At 34.9% G+C, this 27,893-nt stretch overlaps 1 protein-coding gene across 1 annotated transcript in view; it reads right to left on the minus strand.

Annotated features, from left to right (window-relative positions):
• Dpp10 (dipeptidyl peptidase like 10) overlaps positions 1-27,893 on the minus strand; it is a 666,755-nt gene that overhangs the window by 278,297 nt on the left and 360,565 nt on the right. The window contains exon 5 of the mRNA XM_042685166.1: positions 27,562-27,636. Coding sequence (XP_042541100.1) covers positions 27,562-27,636 — 75 coding nt within the window. The remainder of the gene's footprint in view (positions 1-27,561; positions 27,637-27,893) is intronic.

Consider the following 27,893-nt stretch of genomic DNA (forward strand, 5'->3'; position numbering starts at 1 on the left):
TGCTATATGTTTATTTCATAAAGCAAACTCTCACTCTCTCACACATACATACACACACACACACACACAACAACAACAACAACAACAACAATTTGGACCTGGTACTATAGGGAAGCAATAGGAATTTTAAAAAAATTAGCATTTGGCTTCACAGTTTCTAGTTCCGTTTTTTAAAACTACCTTAAGTTCTTTGTTGAAGTTGACACTTGAAAATTCTTCATAATCAATACAATCCTCACAGTCTTCTTAGCACATGAAAAATATGATGGAGAATGTGCCTGTGCGTTTTGGAATACATGACTAATGGGAACATGATTGCCCTTTATTTGCCTCCTGTCTTTGAAAATTGATCATGTAAAATGACATGAAGAGTATTTCTGAGCCAATCCTACAATATTCCCACAAATCTTAAAGTTAGCCCCACAAATTACATAAAATATGTGTGTGTGTATATATATATGTATATAAACATATATATATATATATATATATACATATATATATATATATATAATGGAAAGGAAAGTTTGTGTGGAATGTACATGGCCAATCACAAGAGGCCAGGATTAAGGTAGTAGAAAAACGTATTTATAAGGTAACATTTGATTTTTTTTTTTGCTTTGTATGTTCCTTCCCCACTGTATAACCCCTGTTTTCACTGTATTTGATGTTGGTATAATTTGGGGAGGGGAAGGGGAAAAAAAACAAAATGTTTAAATAGGGATACAGGTTGATCCATTGTAACAATAAGATGTACAAGACACTATATTGAAAAACAAACTTTACAATTTAGTGGGGGTGGGGGGTCAGGAGGAATGTAGTTGGGGAAGTGGGAGGGAAGGGATGGTAGGGAAAAACAAAGGAGGAGGCAACAATGCTTGATAAGAAATGTACTCATTACCTTGCTCATGTAACTGTAACCCCTCTGTACAGTATTTTCACAATAAAACACATTAAAAAATGAGAGAAGATTTGAAAGGAAAGAGTGCTTCAATTTGCAACTTTACAGAAGTGGAAGTCAGAATTCTTGATGAAGAAATGTTCAACAACAGACAAGTCTAAGGCTGTCACACGTGGGGACAAAACAGCAATGGGTTTGGCAATTTGTTTTGAAAAGCACTTCAATATTTTGCCTGAAGCTATACAAAAATCTCTAATCAATTTTCTCATGCTTTTTCAAAAGTTTTGAAACTTATTAGCTCTATAGGCCTTAGAAATAGAAGAGTAAATGATATATGGTTAGGGGGAGGAGTATGACATTGCAAGAGCTGTTTTGACAGTGTTTTATTTGATTGGACTTAAGACCTTAATGTAATGTCTATTTATCTATCCATTTCTACAACTATATATTTACACACATACATGTGCATACGTTGTGTGGGGTTATGTTTTAGTTTTTTCCTTGTTTTTCTTTTTGTCTGTCGTGGTGTTCAAACTCTGGGCCTGGGCACTGTCCTTTAGCTCTTCTGCTCAAGGCTAGCGCTCTACCACTTGAGCCACAGTGCCACTTCCAGGTTTTTAGTGGTTTAATGGAGATAAGAGTCTCACAGACTTTCCTGCCCAGACTGGTTTTGAACCACGATCCTCAGATCTCAGCCTCCTGAGTAGCTAGGATTACAGGTGTGAGCCACTGGCACCCAGCTTGTTTTAATTTTTAATATAATATAAATATGTCATAGGCTCCTCAGAGTCTCAGATGCAACTGAAATGTTACTGCATTTCACTGTCTACTTAGCTAAGTGGAAATAAAATATTTATTGTAGTGAGGAAAGCTTTTGTGGAATTCTCAAGTTTAGCATTAGCTTGAACTTGGGCAAGTGACATAATATCTTATTAACCTCACATAAAAATGATATAAACATGGTTGTATCAAGAGTATGGAAGCTTTACATTTTATAACTTCATGATGATGTGTAAAGTGGTAAACAGAAAATTTTATTCTATCCATTTGTAAGCATTTCCAGACAATGAAAATAGATATAAAGTACAGATATTACCTTGGAAAAGAAAACATGAGATAGTACCATATTAGTTCAAATTATTTATAAGATAAACTAATTTAATTAGAATGTCCTTGCAGAAATGGATATGGAATAGGCTATCTTTATGGGTTAAAACCTTATGAAACTGTGAAATGTGTAAAAAGGATGCCTGACAGTAGCATTCTCACAATGCCTCTTGCTCTACTCAGAAAGATTCTAATACCATTGTCCCTGATGGCATACAATTAGGATTATAATATTGACACTTGTGAGCAGGGGTCTGTCATAAAAGTACATGATATCTATGTATTCATATTCTTGCTAGTTTTTCTCCATTCTTGATTCATATCAATATTAACATATTATCTATCTAAATATGAGAAAATCTAAGACTATAAAAACTAAGTTGAAGGTTAAATAATGAAAAACAAACCCACAGAGCAAACAGTTTTTAACATTACAGACAATAAATCTTCCTGTTACAATTATACAGTGGTTCCTAGGCCTTCCAGGTAATATTCTGGAATTAATGTATGCTAATAACAAGGACTTAGATATAGTCACAGAAAGAAAAGTAAGTTTTGGTAGAAGGTATAAGGCAGAAGATACAGAGAAGGGTCCTTTAATACCCCTTAACTATCTCTACAGAGGTAAATGACAAGAAAATCCTTATATGTTAGGCTTCAAAATGGTATTATTTTCATAAATTCCTTAGGTGATAATGGAGATTTCCTAGTAGAAAAGACAAGGTGATGGTCTTTAAATAATAAACAAGAACTTAAACATGTAAAAAAAATAAAAAAATACTCCATGCCAAAATTGCAATCTGGGCATAATCATCACTTTTAACTGATGGTAGTAGAGAGAAATGAGAGACAGGATAAACTTTCTGTTCTGCCTGAATCTGATGAAAGTTATGAAATAAGTATCCTTGGGAAGTCTCCTCATCTCCTAGGAAGAGAACAACCCTTTATGACAAGAGAGAAGAAAGCTCTTCAGGTGAGTCTACACATACTTACTAAATAATGTATGTATTATGTATAATTTATAATAATTTATGTATTCTTATATTAATTTATCATTCTTTCTTCCTAATTCCTAGTTGCTTTCCCTGCAATTGACTGGCCCTTCACCCCAGGCCCCATTTCCTTTGTTAATTTCCACAATTAATTACCTTTCTTAAAGTAGTGTCCAAGCCCCTGTGTCTAATCACTCCTTTGGAGTTTTCACTTCGTTCTAAGGAGGCCTCCATGCATACAACATTAAAAGTATTAATATCAATAAAAGTATATGCTTTATCTTTCATGTTGTTAATTTCATTTTCAGGCCGGTTATAGAACGTGTTAAAAAAGTTAGTTTCTCTCCCCCAATCTGTTTGTTAGTTTCGTTGGTTGTGGGGCTTGAACTCTGGGCCTGGGCATTATTCCTCAGCTCTTCAGTTCAAGGATAGCACTCTATCACTTGAGCCACAGCACCACTTCTGGTCTTTTGGTGCTTTATTGGAGATAAGTGTCTCATGGACTTTCCTGCCTGGGCTGGCTTTGAACCTCGATCCTCAGATCTAAGCCTCCTTAGTAGCTAGGATTACAGGCATGAGCCACCAGCACTCAGCCTCTTCCACAATTTTAGAAACAGTTTATGAAATAGAAAGTTATACCTTTGAGATGACAAGCCCATGTCTGAGATTGGGCATGAATGCCCATATAAATATTCACTTAGAAAAGCAGATATCAGAATGAGAGAAACAGAAATAAGATCTGGAGTTAAGAGCAAAAGCATCTTTCCCTATCTTCCAGCAGAGTGAAAACTTGGGTATGTGGTCTAAGAATTAGAAAATTTCTGCTAGCAATTACAGGGGTTGACAAGTTAAAGCTGCCCTGCATTGGAAGCAATTTGTTCTACAAAGTGACAGGAATAGCAGTTATCCAGAGGTGTAGTTGAGTGTTTTTATAGAAAAATAGGCAGAAGTTACAGAGGACAGAGACTAATAACCAAGTTACAAATTTTTAAGCCATTTGATGGTGAGGAAAGGCCTTGTATTTGTACTTGGATTTTGTTATGGAAAAATTTTATATAAAAAATCTATTGTACTGGTGGTTCATGCCTGTAATCCTATCCACTCAATAGGCTTAGATATGAGGATTAGATTTGAAGGTGGCCCTGGCAGGAAAATCTGTGAGACTCTTAGTTGCAATTAACTACCAGAAAACTGGAAGTAGCACTGTGGCCCAGAATGTTGGAGTGCTAGCCTTCAGCAGAAGAGCTCAGGGACAGTGCCCAGGCCCTGAGTTCAAACCCCAGGACGAAAACAAAACAAAACAACAACAAAAAGCCTATTACAAATAAATTGGGTCTTATGTAGAAGAATGCACAAGGTACTAGCACAATAATCAAGACTATATGTGCAGCTGCTTATTTGTGTTTATGAAGAGAGAAGCTTTTGGTAGGATCTATATGTAACTAATAACAATGGCTACCTCTGCAATGTGAGAGTTTTCAACTCTAATATTGACTTGTAAATTCAGCCAATTAGGGTCACCCCAAATAATTCAACATATGAAACAAATATATTTTGTGTATCCATTTTATCTCCCCAATGGGTTCTCAAGGTATTGTCCTCCAAGAACAATAGTTAAGCCTTCAGATATAAATTTCAGATATAGTGGTTCTCTTGAGTGGGAGAAAATGATAAGGAGACTTCAAGCATAGACCTTGTTATTTTTTCATCATGTCTTTATAGCAAACATATGTAAGGACATATTTGCAATTTCATCTTAGTTTTTCATGATGTAATTTTAACAACTCTGAAAATTTTAACTACTTCCGATTTGCCAAACATAATGTCAAAACTCTAAGTATGTAACAGTATCTTTGGAAAAGGCACAGTTGAGTGATCACCACTATTAAACCAAGATGGGCTTTTATAATGGATATGCTTATCAACAAACCCTCAAGAAAGCTATTCATTTGTCCTATCCAAACAGACAGACAGGCAGACAAAGAGACAAAGAGGTGTCAAAGCTCAGAAGCAAATATGAATTTGATGCTTTGTTCTACAGACTACCTATTGAAACATATTTAGTAGACTGTGGTTTACTTAGAAAGTTTCAATATTATTCTAAAAATAATCTAAGACAAAGTACATCTCAGCATCATTTTAATTCCCAAAGAATCTTTGTAAGAATATCTCTCAGCACAGCTATGACTCCAAATCCTGTGTATGGGAAGTCTACAGAAAAGGATCCAAATTATTTTGCTAGAAAGATCACAGCACAGATAAAGAGAAACACACCATTTGTTCATAAATACTAGCTTCAATTTATTCAGTAATGCATTTAATCAATGTCCTAATCCAATTAGGATTCTCTATTCTCCCAGCAGGAAGTACAAGGAAATGTAATATACTCAATAATCAGACTATTTTATGCAAATTTCATGCACCATTTGGTATTTATGCACTCAAGTTTAAAGTGAAAAAGGAGTCATACATTTCTGAGGGCAAACTATAATAAATCTGTGAAATGACAGGTTTTGAAAAAGTTTATGAACATAAGTTCATACATTTATTAATCCTGAAAATACTGATAATTCCCACATATCAATATAATCTACACTAACTTATTATGTTGAATAATAAGAAAAATGGCTATGTAAAAAAATCTGTAATTTGATATACTCATAGAAATGTAATTTAATATGAAGACTCATGGTGTAATTTTGTAATTTATACCAAGTATAACAGACCTAAGATATCTACAGGATATAGTTTGAAAGTCAAATGATTATAGACATGCCTATAAAATAATAATATATGGGCATTATATGAATAATTCAATGGTGTACATTAATGTTCACATTAAATTTATCTGAATTGCTTTTGGCATTGTGAATTCTCTTCAAATTCATTCATTTTCAAGGCCAGGCAATGACATCCCATTGAAGTAAAGTCTGAGTCCTCTACTCTCCTTTCTTCTTTTGAATTACCTTAGCTCAAACAGCATAGTTTCAGACTTGCTACCTTCCAATCTAGAAATTTAAAGCATAAGTAACATTTTCATAAACTGAATAATCTATTCTTGTTTTAAATCAAAGGAAGAGTAATATTTTAAATGATAGGAGTCATAAAGACATGTAGGTCTTGTCTGCTTCATCTCTTCAGCTAATTCAATCTCTAAAGTTAGCTCATGCTAAATTATTACCTTGAGATTTTAAAATAAATTTGATTTTTCTTAATTCCATATAGATATGGTATGCTGATTTAAATTAATACACATATTTTAAACTTAATTTTCCCCTCATTTTACCATATCTTCAAACAACTCTGCCTGAGAAATATCTTTTGTTTTCTTTTTTCCTTTTTTTTGGTCATGGGGCTTGAACTCTGGGCCTGAGCGCTGTCCTTCAGCTCTTCAGCTAAAAGCTAGCAGTCTACCACTTGAGCCACAGCACCACTTCTGGTTTTCTGAGTGGTTGATTGGAGATTAGAGTCTCATGGACTTTGCTGCCTGAGCTGGCTTTGAACCATGATCCTCAGATCTCAGCCTCCTGAGTAGCTAGGATTACAGGCGTGAGACACTGGTACCTGGCCTGAGAAATATCTTTCACTCCTTCAGCAAACATATTACTTTCCACATTCAATTAAAATTCAAGAGAAAGTGTGAAAAGTAGGAAACCTACAAAATGAATGCTCACCACCTCCACTTTTGGCATTTATTGACTGAGTTGATAAAGCTATGTGAGGTAGTATTGGGGAAAATGCCTTTCTAAAATGCAAGATGAAATTCATAGTGGCATCTGAAACTGATCACCGACAGGGAAAGCTTGCCTAACAAATTTTGTCTAATGTCAACATTACTCTCTTCACCTCTCCTCCAGACTTGAACCACACAAAACTGAAGAATTGCTTGGCCTAATCTCAAAACAAGAGAGAGAGAAACTGTATGTGATCTGCAGGGATTAATTATGATCATTATAAGCACATTCCTCTTGGTCAGAGATTTGCTATAAATTGTTTGTGTTTTAGGTGGGACCTCATAAAAATATTTTGCTTTACCTATAAACAGGAGCAGACACAAGAGAGATGCTCATTTATTCTTTGATTCCTCTCACTTTTCTTGGGGTAAATTAGGAGAAACTGGAACTTGACAGTCATAACAACAGGGAAACAGGTCTGAGAAAAACTGAAGAGTATTTAGAGATTCTGCCTCTGTTATTGTGGAGACCCAGAACAAAATCTACTGGCTGTCCCCAACAGGCTTTTGAAACATTTATAATTTGGAGTTGGTAACATGAGCGATTTGTTTGTTTTGTTTGTTTGGGTAGTACTAGGCATTGAACTCAGGGCTTTGCACTTTCTACAGAAGTCACCTGAGCCACATTCCTACCCTTTTATGTTTTAATTATATCTTGAATCCAATCTTATATTTTTGTTTGGGGCTAGCCTAAGACCACAATCCTCCAACCTATATCTCTTGCCTATCTGGGATCACAGGCACACAGCACCATGCCTAACTTGTTGAAGTGGAATACCGCATTTTGCCTAGGCTGGCCTCAAATAATGATCCTCCTGATTTCTGCCTCCTGTGTAGCTAGGATTACAGGCAAGACCCACTATGTGTAGCATAAGTGAGTTGTTCTTAGTCTCAAAATTGATATTGTATACTGAATTCCTTATATTGTTTATTTTGGGGCAAATGAGTTGTTTTAGACATTCTTCACATATGGAAAATCATTGTTATCATATGAAAAGCTTACAAAAGTTTGACTGGTGCCATTTTTAAAAGTTGAGTTCAATAATAAGAAAATATTAAAACCTGAGTCTAAGGGAGGGAGAATGCTCTATTCATAAGAGTCAGTAGTTACTATGAGAAAGTGCCATAGAATTTACCCATGATAGATCTTCTATTTTTTTAACAAAAAAAGAGGAAGGAAGGAAGGAAGGAAGAAAGGAAGGAAGGAAGGAAGGAAGAAAGGAAGGAAGGAAGGAAGGAAGGAAGGAAGGGAGGAAGGAAAGAAAGAAGAAAAGAAAGAAATGAAAGAAAAGAAGAGAAAAGAAAGAAAATAATTCTATAGAAAATCCCAAGTTGTAAATAATCACAACTAAATCTTCCTCATTTTTTTTAGTCAATATTTGGGAAACCCTTTGAGAGGGCCCATAGAGACACTTCCATTAAACTCTAAACACAAAGATGAAAACAATGTTTTTTTGACTTATCTTACTTCAACAAATGATATAACACAACTTTCTTTGATTGTTTTTGCTACATCACGACAATTATATAAATAGATCTTAAATTATACCAGGCCACTAGAATTTCAATAGAAAGCCCGAACCAGCTGCAACCCCATATTTAGCTTTCCCACACTCCTTTAAATAAGCTTTAAAGTTAATTCTCATTTCAAGTGAAAAGTTGAGAAAGAAAATAGGTCAAAGCATAAGCAGATGGCTACTGTGAATTTCAAGCAAAGAATGAGGGTCAGTTTCTGCATGAAAAAGAACTCCGAAAATGAGGGAGATATTTCTGGGTCATAAAGCACACTGGAGATTTGTCTCTTTCAATATTGTGCTATGCATATTTCGATAAGCCTGGTTTTGAGCATATTTTGTAGGTATTATATATTTCATTATAGCTGTCAATTCTTAAGGGTTTTAGAGATGCAATGACAATAATGATGTTAAAGGGATTGGTGTTAGGAATATGAAAACTTCAAACTAGACCAAAAAAGCAATAGCTCATTTTGCCCTTGGACTAGAAACATTCCCTATATAACAAGTTTTCTTCAGTTGTTATTCATATCTCACTAGTCACTATGCTACAGCACCACATACACAATTGCTATAATTATCAAAGAGCATTTATTGATAGTGGTGAGATTTTACTTTTGCATAGCTAGCATCTATTCTCTCTCTATTTTTCATAACATTTGGGCTTTCCTTTAGAAAAGTGTCACTTCCCTTTTCTGTATGCGTCAAATGATCCTGATGGAATTAATTCTACCCAAACTGTACAAACAGGCTATCTTGGTGCACAGTTAGCAGTGACATCACATCCTCTCAGTGGTGGGTCTGATTTGGGGAGGAGGAATGCATCAGAGCTGGAGAAATGGTATGGATGAAGAAGGAGGAAGAGTATAGGATGTACAAAAATTTGCATCCTATGTAGTGTACATGGAGCTTGGAACATGAAAGGGCACATAGCTAGAGAACTAGACGAACCAGAGCATGCAGATCCTTGACGATTTTGATGAGCTTTGGACTTAATTCTAAAGGTGATGATTCTCTGGTTTATCCCAATCTGTTAACCAACCAATGTGGGGGAACGGAAGTTTACAATCATTATGACTTCTGTGAGAAGATTAGACTGAAGGCTAAATGGGATGCACACTAATAATGCAAAGAGGAGATAGGAGTCTCTGGTAAAGATGATAGTCCTAACTGGCATGGCAGTGTAAAGGTGGACTTCATGGACAAGGTCAAGGGCCACATCCATGCTTTGTTTCCCTCAAGTAAGTATTTCAAAGTATTCAGAAAGACTGAAGTGAGAACCAAGGCCATCTTGAAGTAAGGGGAAGTAGAAAAGCAGGGAATATAAGATTTTTGTTCTAAACACTAAAGAATGGAAAGAAGTTGGATGGAAAAAGATAAAGGCTAATGAAGCAACATCAATGAGGGGGTTAACAAGACAGGAAAAGACATAATGTTGAGAATAACTGTGCACCTTTGGGACACAGTTAATGCAAATGCAGAAAACGGTATAAAGGCAGCTTCTTGATAGGAGAATGACTAATGTATACATTATTCAACAGGAAGCATCAGTACATTTAAAGTTTTCAGAAAATTTATGTATCCAAACACCAACATTATGCTTTTATAGTATGTATTCAGCAATAGTAGAGATATGGGTTCTGGAGTTACAACTAAAGAGGGAACTTAACAGGACAGTGGAAATATTATAGGATACATTAGCTAACATTATGGACACCACAACATAATCAGATGAGTTGAAATGGTTGTAGGAGATTACTGAGATATTAAATGTTAATTAGGCAGATGATACTACTTCTAATAAAAGCAGAAATACTGTATTTTGGTGAATAGGAAGACAATAATTCTATACCTATATTAAAGTTGCACATGACATCAATGCCGTATTTCCAAAGATTCAAGCAACACTACGGGTAAATAAGATGAGGATCAATACTGTTTTCAAATGAATACAAAGCTAACTGTGTATAGAGTAATGAACATATCAAATATTGTTTGAGGTCTACTGATGGCTGCTTTATGTATCAAGAAAACCTCCTTGCATTACCTGTCACCTCTAGATGTTAAGCTCATGGAAGCAAGGGATATACCTCACTCAGAGCTACTGATGTTTGGAGTAAGATAGGATCTTGAAATTTGTTGGTGATATAGTAGAAGCCTCTATAAAGGCTCTATAAATAGAGCTTCCCATTGGATTACTCCCAATACAGTATTCATATGCATAAGGAATTGCTGTCTTTGTGCTCTATATCCTGGGTTGTCTAATTCAATAATGTATTTTTGAGACACATGTATTCCATATGTGGGGTTTCAGCCTAAAGAAACAACCAAAAAAGAATTTCTAGTAAACTCACATAACATGAGGGATGTCAAAAGCATCCAGCTTTATTGGTGACAATCATAAGTTTACTCCTCTTTCCTAGTTTAAGAAGAGTCTAATAAGATATAGTAGAAAATTTCCTTTAATGTTTCCAAAAGATTTAAATATCTTAGTTGTCCTTGTAGCTCCATAAACAAAAAAATGAATTAGACTAGACACTTGGTTGTAATTTTTAGCATACATTGGTCAAAATTTTTATTATAGCTTTCTAAATTCGACACTTTTTTTTTTTTTTTGGTTGGTCATGGGGCCTGAACTCTGGGCCTGGGCGCTGTCTCTCAGCTCTTCAGCTCAAGGCTAGCACTCTATCACTTGAGCCATAGCACCACTTCTGGCTTTTTCAGCTTATGTGGTGCTGAGGAATTGAACCCAAGGCCTCATGCATGCCAGACAAGCACTTTACCATTGAGCCACCTTCCCAGCCCTGAACTCCAGACACTTTTGAGTTGTCTTTTATTTTGTTCCTTCTGATTAATTGATATTTCTTGTGGCTTTCATTCTCACTAATTAAGTACTTATTGTGAAAAAATTAATGTCACATATTTGCTCTAATAGTACTCTCAAGTCTAATTGGGTTATTAAGTAGAATGCATTTGAACAACTAAACATAAGAGGGATAGATTCTATTTTAACTTAAGTAGAGTCCAATTCTACTAGAGATTAGGTGAGTGCTTTTCTCACATGCAAAGAAATATCAACTATCATAATATTTGATCCTAATAAAAACATTCATAAATGTTTTAATCATATCTGATATAAACTTGTGAAATGAATTTGGAAATGGTGAAATATAAAGAGGCATTGTATTTTGTTTTTAACATAAATGCCTACTATATCATGTTTCATTTAGAAAGAGACTTCTTTTCTCTAACTCTGTAAAAGCATCTTTCCAAAATGGGTTTTTATGTTATAGCCAGATGGTTTAAAAAATACTGTTCCCAATTATTTGACAAAATGAAAGATAAAGAATGACCTTCCTAAGTATTTTATTGTAAGTTATCATTCATGTCCTGATTAGAGTATTTCTGCAGGGAAATATTGAGATGAAAATGGATACAAGTTGACATTTGGTGTCAGGGATAAAGGGTGGTAAACAGAGCTAAAACTAAGTCAAGGAAAGAATATCAAATTATGAACTCTCCAACAGGACAGGGTCATCACTTCTAAGGATTTCATATTCATTTCTCACCAGCTTAGCAGATGTGTGTTCTATTATTATATGTCTGATAATCATTATTTGAATTAAAGTATATTTGTTTATGTGCTGTCACTGTAATTATGGTTGAGAACTGGAGGGGCTAGAAGGACCTGTAGTCCCACAATAATAAAATAGGAAAACTTTACTACTTGACATTTTTGTGCAGGTGCTATACAATCTGACTTTGATAGATCTTTGAGGTTCAGTTTCTCAACTAACATATTGAACATTTAACCTGCAAAGAAGAGCTTGACACAGATGAATGAGATCACAGTCCTTGAAGGGTTCAATTCTCAAGGTCTTTGTCATCCCATCTCTACCTAATACTAAACTCCATGATTATGCAACTCAACTAATCAGAGTAGATAATCCTCTTCGTTGTCAGGACCAAGTTTCAAAATAAATGAGGAGGAAAAACATTGAAGCAAATTGATGTAGTGTGGAAAACCCAACATGAGTGGGGTAAGGAGCAAATATATTTTCTGTCCTTTTGCAGAGAAGCCCATGGATTGTTGGTTTTAATTTATTAAGACTTAAGACCTTATCAAACACAACTGCCATCTACTTAAGGAAAAATGCTTATATATGTAATATATACATATATACATAAATATACATGCATCTCCCTACTTATTATTAGGTTCAAATTGAGTATCAAGATGTTCCTCACAGATCCTTATTGAGGGCTGATTCCAACTTGATGGCATTATTTCCAGTAGTGGTAACACTAGGAAGGAGGCCTCAGTGGGGAATGTAGATCACTGTGAATTTGCCTGTGAGGGTTTTATCTGGTTGTTGGTAGCTCCCTCTCTCTAACTCCTGGTCATCATGGTGTAAGATTCTCTTTATCATATTTCCTGCCATGAGAGACTGAAAATGTCTGCAACTGTGAGCCAAAAACATTTGTATTCCCTCAAGTTGTTTATTGGCACAGTAATGAGCAAACACAGAAAACCCAAATAACAATAAAGGCATTTCGAATTTTTATTTATTTGTTTATTTATTTATTTATTTCATGTTATTATCTTTAAATAGTTCTATCAGGGAGTTTTAACTCAGCATATCAATTTATGAGTACAATACATCTTGATCTTGGCATTTTACTTTTTTTTTTTTTTTTTGGTCGGTCGTGGGGCTTGAACTCTGGGCCTGGGCGCTGTCCCTCAGCTCTTCAGCTCAAGGCGAGTGCTCTACCACTTGAGCTACAGCGCCACTTCCAGTTTTCTGGTGGTTTATTGGAGATAGGAGTTTCACGGTCTCTCCTGCCCGGGCTGGCTTTGAACCGCGATCCTCAGATCTCAGCCTCCTGAGTAGCTAGGATTACAAGCGTGAGCCACCAGTGCCCGGCTGGCATTTTACTTTTAACTAAGGGAAAGTTCATCTGATTGGAAAGAGCTTACCACTTCCAGGATGCTTTAATTTTCATAGACATTTTAGTGACTTTTTAGGAAGGAACGGAAAAGAACTCCTCAGTTCCACTGATTTTACATATGTGGAAAGTCAAAATAGATGCTCAAAAAACCCCATGTAAGTTTGGACCCTCAGTCAAACTACTATGATAATCACTAAATTTCGGTTGCTCAGAGTTTCTTCTTGTCTTTTCTTTCTTTCCAATTCCAAGTAGAAAGAGTAAGAACTAATGAAAATTGCCTATAGAAGTCCTGAGAGCACTGAAGAAAGGGGATTAAGGTCCTCTCCTTTATTAATAGTCTTAGATAAGAGGACCGAATGGAAACCTGGCAGCTTTCTCCAGTTTTGCCATGCTTATAGGATTGTGTGTTGAGAAGGATTTCCAAATAAATGAACATATCTTACTTGATGTTAGAAAATCCTACACTTTACAAATTTGTAATTGATGCAGGATTTGAAGATCTATTGTTTAATTCATGACAGCTAACATCAAAGACAAAAACAGCAAATATATGAACTAGATGCTTTCTGACTCATTTCCAGTTAAACCTCCCAATTCTTGCCACACCAGTCTCCCACTGTTCTGTGTCTATTCTCGGGTCTCTAATGATTGTTCTTAAATATTCTAACAACTTTTCCCACTTGTTTTAAGCCGAAGAATTAGCAAACTCTCCATAACAGTTTCAACGATCTTTTTTTTTAATTTTAAGATTTCCTTATCTCCTTTACCAAATGAATTAAATTTTTCTATGGATGCAAGTTTCTCCCAGTACAGTGTACATTCTCCAAATGAAAGACAGGAATTACACATTGCTATCTTTACTGCTGGTGCCTAGCTCATTTCCTGACATTTAATTATTTTTTCTCATTAATGTACTTTATTGTTATTGTAGAGGTGATATACAGAGCGATTACAATTACTTGAGACAGGTAATGAGTACATTTCCTCTTGTACATTCAATTATGTAAAAACAAACAACTAGATGATGTGAAAAATACAAGGTAATTAGTATTTGAAAATGAGCAAGGTATTTTAATTTTTATTTGTTTTAGGAGAAAGAAATTTTCTCTCTTTCCTACTGATATGGGATCATTTTGGGAATTTCGGAGCACATTAGCCAGATAAAATTCTGTCACTGTCTATCTTTTAATCGTTTGACTTTTTTGTGGTACTGGGGTTTAATTTGGAGTCTTGTTGTGTAAACACTCTTACACTTGAACTACACTACCAGCCCATTTACCATTTGGTCTTTGGAGGCCTCAGTTCCCACAGTAATAAATCAGCTTGTCCAAGAGTCCACTCTAACATTTACAAAAATTCTCAGTTCCTAGTGACTATCTCGGAGTATTTCCTTCTACCCAAAAGAAACAATTTGGACAACAGTAAAGACAAAGTTTTCATAGATAAGCTGTCTCCTTTCTCTCATCATCATTGAGAGAGTACAGGCAAAATTATAGGAAGAATTTCCAAACTCTGAGTAATAGTAATTCCACTGTCAAAATTTGTTCCCCACTAACAGCAGAAAGGAAGGTTTTACTGGGCTTTCCCTGTGGAGTTCCACATTTTCAGCCCCGCATGATTCAGTGTCATATTGTGTGTGTGTGTGTGTGTGTGTGTGTGTGTGTATGTGTGTGTGTGTGTGCACGTGCGTTGGCACCATGATTTGAACTCGGGTCCTCCTGCTCTTGCTCAGCTTTTCTTGCTCATACTTGGAACTGTATGCTTAGACTGCCTTGAATCCAAGGTTGTCCATGTCTTAGCCTGTTCAGTAGCTAAGATTACAGGCATGAGCCACCAGTTCCCAGCTAAAGATAACTATTTATGTGAAAACCTGTCTAAATGTGAATAAACTAATTTTCTTTTGACCCTTAAAATGAGCCAGACCTAAACTGAGCTTGTCTGTTTTATTTTTTATGGGAACAATAGGATAATAAGTTTATCTCTTTCTAACAAATGAATTTGTACCAAAATAAATTCTGGGACAATCTCGTAGTAGAGGCTATAAATCTTGGCCAAGATGTCTCTTATATCCCATGGCTTCTGTTGAGACTACACTTTCAGACTATATGTAGGTTTTTAAGATGTGCTCGATGTAGGAATTAAAACAAAGTGAGTGTGAAAGATGATCTCAGCATGAAAAGAACTTAAATAAATCAAAATTGCTTGTCCCTCATCATAGATACCTAGGCAGAAGGTAACTCGGGAGTTTAAAAGCAAAAAACAAGAAATTAAAACAATGGAAACAAAAATACATCTGTAAATCCAGAAAGCAGACTGTATTGACAATTTCCTCAGGGTTATTTAATATCCTACAGAGGATGACCCAAGGAATTTTTATTTTCATTGCTGGGTTTGTAACGCAAAGTTATAAATGTTATGACTACATGGTATTTGATGTTGCAATGCTTACTATTTCATCTCTTTCAGGAGGAAGACGAGCATATGATTTTTTGTGATTTTACTTATTTATTTATTTTAAGTGTTCAGTACAAAGACTATTTTTGAACCTATTTAATTTCTTGTTCCCTTTGAAGATAACAATTGTTAAATAAAACTCTGTTTAATATTAATGCAACTTGAAATCAACACAATGACTGTTTCCCTCTAGTGATTCTTGGGTAGGTAGATTTCATCTCTTAATTGCTTGTTAGAAATTGGAGAAATTTTAATCAGATTTTGACAGCTGTTCAAAGCATTGTGTGAATTTAATACAGTGGCAATCGCATTCCCATGTGCAACAAAACACGCTAATTCCTATTCTTTGAAGTTAAAGAAATGAATCTTCCTCACATTCTTTTTTCCCATTTTGTCAGTCGTGGGGCCTGAACTCTGAGCCTGGGCTCTGTCCCTCAGCTGTTCAGTTCATGGCTAGCGCTCTACCACTTGAGCCACAGTGCCACTTCCCCTCCTCACATTCTTTATATTACCACCTATGCTTAGTAGAGAAAATGCATGAAAAAACACAGTCAGATTGAAACAAGTTTATAAGTAATGATAGTTACACCACTTGTGAACTACCACAGCAAACACTTTCAATTACATAACAGGATTAAGAAATCAAATTTTCATGCTAAAGCTTTTGTTTTTGTTTTTCTTTTCTTTTTGTTAAAATGAATGAGGGTCCCTTCACTTGGCTGATTTTATCCTGGATGTTTTCCTTCTGTTCCAAGCACATCTGTGACAATCAGATAGGGAATGCACGCCTGCAGCAGCAGTTCAAGTCCCTTTTTCCATTAACGTCAGCAACTTTGACTTCCTGAGTTTTGTTCATTTACTAAGATGTTTTTTGAGGCCTGTCAAAAGGACTTACACCCCTTTACTTCTTTAACAGAGTGAAAGACTGAGACTTGGCTTAAGTCATATAATTTCCCAAATGGACTAGAATTTTCTGGCAGACCCACTTAGTGTTTGCCATCTGACATGACCCCAAGGAACTGTAGATATCATCTGTTAAGAAATGCTTCATCTCCATTCAACTGACTTCTGGGATATCCTCTGTTCTGATGAGGCCCTCACCCCACGGCAAAGCCCTCTGAGTCATAAGAGGTACCATCTTACTTCAGTCAAATTCTACACCTTTGTTCCCTAGACAAAGATCTGCAGGCACTGGTGGGTCATGGATGATGATGGCTTACCACCTCATAGATGAAAATTTGATAAAATCAACAGACATATTAAAAAAAAATCCAGTGCAAAATTCATGTAATCTTTTTTGAAGAAAGAAATCCCATTGGAGATATTTTGATAATACAGAGTGGCAGTTTTTGCTGCAATCCCAAGGGAAAAAAGAGTTCTTTTGATCTACTCAGCATTTAAAAGTAACTCTGTAGGAAACGTCAAGCCTTTCTCATTGTAGGATTATGCTTCCAGGACATCTGTTACATGGACACTGCCCATGGTGTCTTCAGGATCTTGTAGGAGTTACCTCATTGTCCTTCACCTGAATGTCATTCCTTCATGCTGTGTTCTGTCCAACTGCTCAAGTCACACTGGGATTCCTGACTTCTCCAATTAATAAGGAAAAGTTTTGCTCCCCTGGAAAATCATCCTCAGATATGTAGGCATGTGTTCTTCCCTTCTTTTTTGCTTTTGCTTCCATTTCTTGTAGATTACATTTCTGGAGCACTCCACTAAAAACTACAGAGTTCTCAGCAGAATTTTCTTTCCTGAATTGCCTTTCTCAATATACTGTTGCACAAACAACAGGGATGAGCGATAGGTGCATGAATCTTTAGGGTAAAAATAGAAGCCAATATAAAAAGTGGTACACTATATGATTGTCTTTATGCATTGACTGAAGTGAAAAACATAGTGATAGTGAGGAGTGTTTTCTAGGGATTAGAGAAGGTGAGAGAGTGTATACTGAAGAACTCTGAGATTTCCTTTGTGAAGGCAGAACAATTCTCCCTCTCGTAGTAGTGGTGGTGTGTATATTTGATACAATGTCATAAAGTTATATTATTTCTACAACCTACTCACTGAAAACAGTGATAAGTTTCTATGCATACATTTTTTTAAAAAACACATTTCCAGCTTCAGCTGGAAAGGACCATGGAAATGGAAACAATTTTATTTTATGATATATCAATAGGAACTCCAACACATAATATTAACTGTAAGTCTATGAATATAGCTGTTCATCCAGCTTCAAAACTGGCTTAATGATTAGCTTCAAAACCATGTTCAAAACTACTTCACTTTCAGTAAGCCTTCTTCCTTATTTATTGCCTAGCTTTCTTCCCTCCTTCCCATCATTCTTGCTTTCTTTCTTCCTTTTTCCTTTCCTCTCCCCTTTTAGAAACTTCCATCATCTATTTTATGTATATGCACACCTATACATGTATATGTATATATACACATATGCACATATGTGTATACTTACGTGTATATAATAAAGCATATACTAGCATATATTCCACATCAAATCAGCCTCTTTTATAAGTTCTAAGCTCAATGTTATATTGTGAGATGTTGTAGCAGTTTAGCAACAAAGCTATAAACAAAAAAGGTATTCATGTCTACAAGTACAAGAAGTTGAAATGATTTTGGATAAACTAAAAATGCCATATATTAGAATTACAGTCACTTCCATATGGCACTTTGCCTAAGTTTATCATTAACCAGATTATTTAAAATATCTGTGCACCCAATGTGTTTAAAGTTTAACAGCCTAGACAATCCTATGGCCAGACCATGTACTGCTTCAGACTTCTTAAATATGTTTCTGAAATTGTAAAACATCCCAGAATTTAATTAGATAATTCACTAGAGGAGAGTTACTTTTTTCAAGCAGTAGTGCATGCAGAATTCATTTTACAGTGGTTAATTCTCTGTTAAAATAGATATTTATCAGAAGGAAGATTTGTTCTACAGACCTACAGAGCAGTAAGGATTAATGCTGAATGGAATGTATTTTACCTTAGAGTAAAGCAAAGAAAAATGGGAGGGCAGAGGCTAATAGAGCAGCGACAGCACAGGTAAAATTGACATGTTCCCTCTATTATACAAGATTTAATGAATCATTCACCTACTTTTTTAAATTCAGGAATATATATATGTAAATATATATATATGTATATATATATATATATAACCTGTTCATTTTCCAAAAATGGCTTAAAAACTCCAACTCTTAAATAATTCAAATGAACCAATAATTTCAAATATAATGCAAATTTATGTATCCTTATGCATAAACAATAATTCTAATTAAACCAAAAGATCAATAAATTTAATTATATTTTGACCACAAATATAAGACAGAATGAACAATGTAAACATGTAAATTAGTTAACTCTTATATTTAACATGTGTTTTAAAACCAATCAACAAGTAATTTGTAAATAAGAATTCATTTAAATGGTTCAAAAATGTTTGTTTTTAGGGGCTGAGAAGGTGGCTTAGTGGTAGAGCGCTTGCCTTGCATGCTTGAGGCCCTAGGTTCAATTCCTCAGCACCACATAAGCAGAAAAAATAAAAAGCTGGAAGTGGCGCTGTGGCTCAAGTGGTAAAGTGCTAACCTTGAGCTGCCCAGGTGCAGAGTTCAGGCCCCAGGACCGGACCCCCCCAAAAAATAATGTTTGTTTTTATTTTATGTTTCATTTTTTAAAAATACATTCTTTATTGTAAAAATACTGTATAGAAGGGTTACAGTCACATGAGCAAGGTAATGATTACATTTCCTATCAACCATTGTTGCCTCCTCCTTTGTTTTTTCCCCTAAATACAGATTACATTACCTTTCTATAGCAACTTAAAGTTAATAAAAATAAATTATAAAGGGTAGACAGAGTGGCCCAACACTGTAATTCTAGCTACTGATGAGGTAGACCTCAAGCAAATGAAGTTCAAGGCCAGGCCAGGAAGACAGTTTCTGTGATCTCATTTTAATCAATAAAAAGCTGGATGTGATGGTACATGCCTGCCATGTTAGCTACATGAGAAGCATAAATTGCAGTTCAGGCAGGCTCTGCCATAAACATAAGACTCTATGGAAAACTAAGGAAAGTAAAAATTGTTGTGGGTATGTCTCAGGTGATAAAATGCCTAGCCAGTACAAAGCCATGAATTAAAATGCTTGAACCCTGAAAATTAAAAAAAAATGGAGTAGAATATACATAAAAGCCTGTTCATTTTCCAAGGATAGTTTAAAAACTCCAACTCTTAAATAACTGAAATGAACCAAAAATTTCAAATATAATGGGTTAATGCACAAAATAGATTTAGTGATAAATTTTAAAGTATTTGAATATTATTTGTAATAACAGAAAACTAGTTTGTTCTGATATGGAGAATGTCAAAATAAGTGTTGATTTGCAATCAAATATGCTCATCCAGATTTAAATGTATCATTATTTACCTATGAATATGTTTTCTCTTTTAGAAGTGTTCTCACATTTTGGTCACGAAATGTAATTATTTTGAGAAACAATTTCAAAAAATGAAGGTATAGAAATAAAATAAAATGCAAAGTCACCAAACCTACAGAAGTATTGTAAGTGCTGAGCACTAGAGTTGTGGCTCAAAGGTAGAATGCTTATCTAACAAGTGAAAAGCTCTGAGATCCAACTCCATTATCACAATAAATATAGACAAATAATAAATAAATGATACATGAATATTAAAAATAATATACTTAATAAAAATTAAATTAGCCTTTCAATTAATTGTAATCCTGTTGATGTGATTTCAAGAAATTTGGACAATAGCTATGCTAGTATAAAAAATAACTCATTGAAGATAGGTAAGAACTTTCTCAAGATGATAGTGAAATAAAAAAAAAAACAACTAGAGACTTTGTAGCTAGGAGAATGAAATCAAGCCACTCTTGCAGAGGTGAGGCCCTGAATATGGCTTTTAATATGTCTAATTTTCCTCTGTAAAATATAACATCAATGCCCAGAAGCAAGGATGGTAGAAGGTATAAAGTGATTATCACACTTGTCTCCTTAATGACATAAGTGTGCAACAAATCTACATTTCTTCTTGTATAATCTTGCTTTAAAATAGATGCCAAGGGGGAAGGGGGATAATGCACAGGGAAAGAAGCTACATAGAAATAATCTTAACACAAAAACCTATTATTCACCTACATTTATTTATAATCCAATCAATAGTAGAGTTGATACATTTTGATTCATGCATGAAATATTAAGCAGAAATGAGAACCAAGTGAGTCTGGTGGCTCACATCTATAATCTTAGCTACTAGGAGGCTGAAATATGAGAATTGTGGTTCAAAGCCAGCCTGGGTAGGAAAGATTGTGAGACTCTTATTTCCAACTAACCACCAAAAAGCCAAAAATGGAGATGTGCTCAAGTGTTAGAAAGCTAGCCTTGAGGAAAAATGCTCAAGGATAGCACCCAGGCCCTGAGTTCAAGCCTATCACTGGCATGCACATGTGTGTGCACATATACACACACACACAGAATTGAGAAGTGTCAATGAAGCCATAACTATTGAAAACCATAAATAAATGTTGTAAATACTTCACTGAGCAAGAGGAATACAAAGATGTACACTTTACTCAATTTATTATATAAAGCAAAAAGTCAGGCCAAAAAAAATGTAAGCTCCTATAATAGAGAGCAATGGTCTACCCTGTAGAAATACAAGGCTTTCATTGTTTTAATCTTGATAATGGTGTTGTGGATGTGTTCAGTTTAGAAAATTCATCAGATTCTCAAAGATGGATACAAAAGCCAGGGACACATGGTGGTGAGAATCTTAATTAAAAAGTATTTGATCCTTTCTCATGAATGGTGATTTTTGTAAATCTTTGCTGACTTGTAAGGAACTGTTCCTTAGAGGTCTTCAGTGTTAAGTGTGCATTGGAATCACCTAGAAGTCTTCTATAACTAGATTTCTTATATAACTAGATTTCAGAGCCCTGTACTAGACTTCTGCTTCCAGGAGTCTAGACTATGACCGATGTATTTCGAATGAGTTCCACCCTACTCTGACTTGTCACAAAATCTATACATTGAAAATCATTGCTCCAAAAGCAGTTTCAATACTGATCACATTAGACAAGTTTTGAAAAATGCCTTCTATATTGTCAATAATAAAGCCTACTAAAGATCAGATGTCCCAAGCTCTTGGGTACACATCTATAACTCCAGCTCCTCAGGAAGATTAATCCTGTTCACCTTATTTTATCCAGAGCAAAAAGTAACTGAGGTACCATCTCAACCAATAAGCTGAGCATCATGGTAAATATCGAACTTGGACAGGAGAATTGTGGCCCACACCAATCCCATCAATAGGCAAGATCCTAGTCAAAAAGTTAACTAAAACACAAGAGCTAGGACATAGATCTAGTGGAAGAGCACTTACCTAGCAAGCATTATATTCAGAGTTAAACCTCCAGAAGAGAGAGAGAAAAGGTGGGTGGACAGGGAGAAGAAGAAAAAGAAGGAGGAGGAGGAGGGGGGGGGGAGGGGGACGGGAGGAGGAGGAGGAGGAGGAGGAGGAGGAGGAGGAGGAGGAGGAGGAGGAGGAGGAGGAGGAGGAGGAGGAGGAGGAGGAGGAGGAGGAGGAGGAGGAGGAGGAGGAGGAGGAGGAGGAGGAGGAGGAGGAGGAGGAGGAGGAGGAGGAGGAGGAGGAGGAGGAAAAAGTAGAGAGAGAGAGGGGAGGAGAGGAAGTTAAAGAAGGAGGGAGAAATGGAGAGAAAGAATGGAAGTTGTAAAATTTAAAGGAATACATGTGAAAACTTTGGAACAATATGGTGCAGTATATATTTTAACAAAGCTCTTATTTTTCTCTCTAGTACTCCCTTGTCTAAAGTCTTGGAAATCTTCAGTAGGTAGAAGAGACCGTTTCACTTAAATCCTAAAGTCTTGGAAATCTTCAGTAGGTAGAAGAGACCATTTCACTTAAATCCATTACTCTTCAACCTGGGTGTACATTACAATCAGCTGGTGAGTTTTTAAAACTATGAAGTTTAAAGTATACACTAGAATTTTATCAGCATTTCTGCAGGGTAGGACCTAGCCATTAACATTTTACAGAACTCTCTTGATGAACCTAAGGTACAGTAATGATTTGAGTATTCCAGTAGAAACTGTAAGAGGTAGTAAATGTATTGATTTAAAATCACTAAATTAAGAGCAATTCATGACACAATATAATGATTATACAACAATATACCAATCAGCATTACTACTGATTCTATGGTATGTCAACATGCATGCATCTATTTAGTAGTCATAGTATATGCAATCTCCCAATTTAACAATTAGTTTTTCTTTAAGATATGGACAATCTTCTGCTGGGACAGGAATATAACATGACAGCTATTACTGAAGGAAAGTGAAAATCAATACAATCATTTGGACAAGTAGTTTACCAGTAGATGACACATCAGGATTTTTATCTCATAGGATATACAAAACAACTAATTCAAAGTAACATCAACAAGTTACTTATAAAATCTAAAGCTAGCTTTGAGCCCAAGAATTAGCTCAGTGGTAGAACACTGGGCTGGGAGCTCAATACCCTGGGCCCAATTCCTAAACTGAGGGCAGAGTACAGGAATCAGAGATATGAGAGCGGATGAAACTAAATTCTGAATAGAAATCCGGGGTCAAAAAAACCCTCCTGATCTGTAATTGGGAAGTTGATTCTTAGGTATGGACACCAAAGTCATATGCAGCAGAGGAACCAAGTAGAGAAATCAGACCATTAAAACTTTAAGAAATGTGTGCATAAAAAGATGTCTTTTGAAAAAAGGAAAAAAAGACTACAAGTCAGACAAAAATATTTGTAAATACCATATTTGGCAAAGGTTTACTATCCATAAAACAAAAACAGATGCATATTCTAAAAAAATATAAAATCAGTAACAATTCCCTCATCACCACTTAGGAACAGTTACTCAATTCTTGTTATTCATTTGCATAATTTTCTTATTCAAAGAATGTATATAAGCTTGGAACAAGTAGTTCACATTTGTAATCTTAGCTTAGTCTGAGACCTGGGAGGATTGTCACAGCAAAGTTTGTGAAACTCCATGTACAATTAGCCAACAAAAATGCTGGGCTGAAGGAATATATCAGATCATAGGATTCTCTCAGAGTAAGCAAGCAGGGTAAAAGTATGAACCCCTGAGTTCAAACCCAATACTGATTAGGAAAAAAAATAGCTCTAAATTTGGTCATATAGTCAATCAGCTCTGAGATCGGCTTTTAATTCTATTTTATTTTTAATCTAATCTATTTTTAGTTTTTGGTGGGTAATTGTACAAAGAAGTTGCCATTCAACAGAATAGATAATACAGTGCCTGTTGATCAATCTCATTCCTTTTAATCTTCTCACCACCCCTCCCATCTCACCATTTGCCTCACTTTTCTTAAGTTTTAGATTATATATTGAATTTGTTTGTCATTTAACAAAGCAATATATATATATACAATGCATTTTGATCTGGGCCACCCATTCAACAGCTTCATTCCCTTTCATCTACCCCTTTCCTTATTTTTCTCATTTCTGTGCCTATACAATGCATTTTTGCCTGCATTCCATTCATTTCACCTATTCATTCTTCTATTCTCTTCTCCTTACTCCCCACTCCCCCTTTGCAAGTACCCATTTCTTAGTACTCATTTTGTTAGGGTTTGACTTAAGTTCTCTAAAGCATTATACTATTTGTGTTCTCTATAGATTCTATTTTACTTAATTTAATTCATTTATAACCTCTTGGATGCTACCCAGTGTACTTACTTGTAGATTTATAGGCACAAACTAAGTAGAAAGGCCACAGAATAGGGAAGTTACCAGCTACCCAACAGATGAGGACCTAATATCCAAAATATAAAAATTACAGCTCACAAAATTGAAACATCAAAAGATACCCTCCCAAACAAACAACAACTTAATAAATGGACTAATGGCTTAAAGTCTTCTCAGAAGAACTAAAGATGAGCAACAGACATATGGAGAAATATTCATCATCTCTGGCCATAAAGAAAATACATATCAAAACAACACTATTATTCCACCTTACCCTCATTATAATAGCTAGTATCAAGAAAACTAACAATAACAAATTCTGATGGGGAAGTCCCTGAAAGGGAACTTTATTATACTGTTTGTGGGAATTAAAATTTGTTCAATAACTCTGGAAAGCAGTGTGGAAGTTCCTCAAAAGACTAAACACAGAACTTCCAATGATCCAGCAATTCCACTTCTGGGCATCTATCCAATAGAACACGAACAAAGATACAATCAAGCCACCACCACAACCATGTTTATTGTAGCATTATTTCCCATAGTCAAGATATGGAATCAGCCCAAATGTCCCTTAATATATGAATGGATCAAAAAATGTGGTATATATACACAATAGAATTCTATTCATCCATCAGAAAGATAGGCTTTTAAAACTGAACATTATTCTGACATTGTCCCAAGTTGTTTCACAAGTCAAAACATTATTTCTTTTTACTTATGATGTATATGCTATTGAAAGGTTCTGCACAGTTTAACCAACTGCCTACAAAAGAACATTTGGGTTATGTTGCAGCTACAAAAACTAAACTGCTGTAAGTTTTGTGTTTAGGCTTCTGGGTGAAAGTAAGTTTTCATTTCTTCAAGAAAAATGTCTTGAAATGAGTTTGCCAGGTTGGATGATAGTGCATGTTTAGTTTGTAAAGAGACTACCAAGAAATCACCCAAAGTAGGCAAACCATTTCACATATTTCCAGTAGTAATGTTGAAGATTCTCTCAATGCATGCTGTAATTTAATGCTATCACTGATTCTTTACCTTTAGCCATTTTATAGGTATAAAGTTATAAATTGTTTCCAATTGATGCTGATGATACTGAAATATTTACATTCATTTGCTGTGTGAACAACCCCTTCAGTGAAATCTCCTTTTATATCTGGGACTATTTTTTTTATTGTATGATTGCTTTGTTGTTGCCTTTAAGTGTTTAAAGAGCTGTTTTCAAAAGAATATTGGTTTTGTCAAATATGTAATCAGAAATATTTTCTTTTATACTATTGTTTCTATATTCATCCTCATTGTAGGGTCTTTCACACAAAACTAAATACCTGTTTGCTTTCATGGGCTATACTTTTGGGGAACAATTTGGACTATACTTTTAGGGAACAATTTAAGAAATTTCTCCCTGGTCCCAGATCTGAACGGAATTTTTCATGTGTTTATTTCTCCCTAAAGGTGTCATATTTACAGTTTATATTTAGATGCATGGTCCATTTTGAGTTTGGATTTCTTTATGGTATAAAGCTAGAACCAAAACATTGTTTTTTTCTGTTTTATTTTTTATCATACTTTCTCTTGTTTCTTTTGCCTTTTATTTCTTTTAATTGGCATACATTAGATGTACAAGGAGGAATTCATCTCATTCATCCTCTTCTTTTGTTTCTCTCCTCCCTCTAACACAACCCTCCAAAAAAAATGTTTTACTTCCTGTCATTCCTTTTATTATGACAAGTAACACTTGTAAAAAAAAAAGGCTTTCATCATGGTATTTATACATCTTAATCAGAATAAACTTCACTATTACTTTATATTTACCTGACAATCAATGCCAATTGATCAGCAGCTTTTGGACACATTGTCAGATTGAGTTCCATATTATGTTCCATTGAGCTATTTAATTTACCATCAATCCTGTTCTGATTACTCTTCCCATATAAATCTGCCTTTAAATTCATCCTGAGCTTAAGATAATAGTCATTTCCTATTTCAATTCTTCAGGTAAAAAAATGTTACTTTTCAAACTCCTTACTACATTTTAATATTTTAACTTAAAAGCCAACTGTTTTTCTTACATAATAGAATTTCCAAATTCTACAAGTTAATATAATCCAGGGCAGAGGATGTGGATTGAGGCTATACTACAAAATGGGAAAAAGATTATATTGATCAAAATAGCTCTACTTTTGTCAGGGGAAATTAATTATTTTAAATAAAACTATAAAATACGTAGCAAAATTTTTATATTCCAAAAGGCTAAAATCATCAAGTAGCAGGTCTTTTGAACTGTGAAATTTCATGTGTTCAAATGCTTCCCAAGCATTATATGAGGCTTCCTGCCTGAAGTCCATAAATTTTTATTGTCTGTCTTAAAGCTCATAAACTTTCTTGAATGGTTTCCAATCATTTATTCTCTACAGAAACTAATCTGCAGAATTGCCTTTCTAACACTTACTTTGTTTTTGAACTGTGCAAATTATATCTTTGTACAAAATACTCAACAACTGTACATATTGTTTCAATTCTGCTCTCAAGTGGACATGCAATAATGAAACACTAATTGTAATTAGAATGTGTTAGTTGCTCAGAGTTTTTTTTTTTTTTTTTTTTTTTTTGGCTGGCCCCACTGTAGAATTTTATGACAGAAAACCTTATATTCAAATACCACCCAATAAGAATCCATGACTAAAACCAGAAACATCTTTTTGCATCATTCCCTTCCTAGATCCACACTGCAGCTCAGCACGAAGCCAGGAAGAATGTCTAATTTACATGCCCATGAACACACACACACACACACACACACACACACACAAAGTATAGCAAAGATAAGCCTGAGAATGTCACAAATTCTGATTCATCTGACACATTTACTAAAGGCATTTAAGAAATTATTCCAGTTATCCACTATCAGGTATCAAAGAATAGATATTGCTTCCAAACCTCTATGCAACCTAGCCATCAGTGTTCCTGTGCAGTGACTGGATAACACTAAAATTTCTAGGTTGGCAGATGCCTAAGATAAAATGATGAACTGTCACCTAATGTTTTTCTTGGTGATTCCACCAAGAAATAATTTCTCACAGAGGAGCATTCCTTTACCTGTTTGACATCATATGCCAGAAGGACGTACTTTAAATCTGGTGACACTGAATATCTAGATGCTTTGAAAGTTACCTAGGAAGAAAAAAAGAATGATTACTAAAAGAGACTAAATAACAGAAATCAACATGCATTTGGATATTTGAATTTATTAATATCAAATATGAAATATATTTAAGATATCTTTATATCTTCAGTTATATTTGTATATATTTATATTATATATTTAGCTTTATATTTTATATAATTATATTTAATTATATATTTCATATACCTATTAAAATTATTGCATTTATAATCACAAAACCTCTAAAATGAGCATGTCATTCTTT

This window comes from Dipodomys spectabilis, unplaced genomic scaffold (genome assembly GCF_019054845.1).
Source record: "Dipodomys spectabilis isolate Male_0828 unplaced genomic scaffold, ASM1905484v1 ptg000094l, whole genome shotgun sequence".
Taxonomy (NCBI): domain Eukaryota; kingdom Metazoa; phylum Chordata; class Mammalia; order Rodentia; family Heteromyidae; genus Dipodomys; species Dipodomys spectabilis.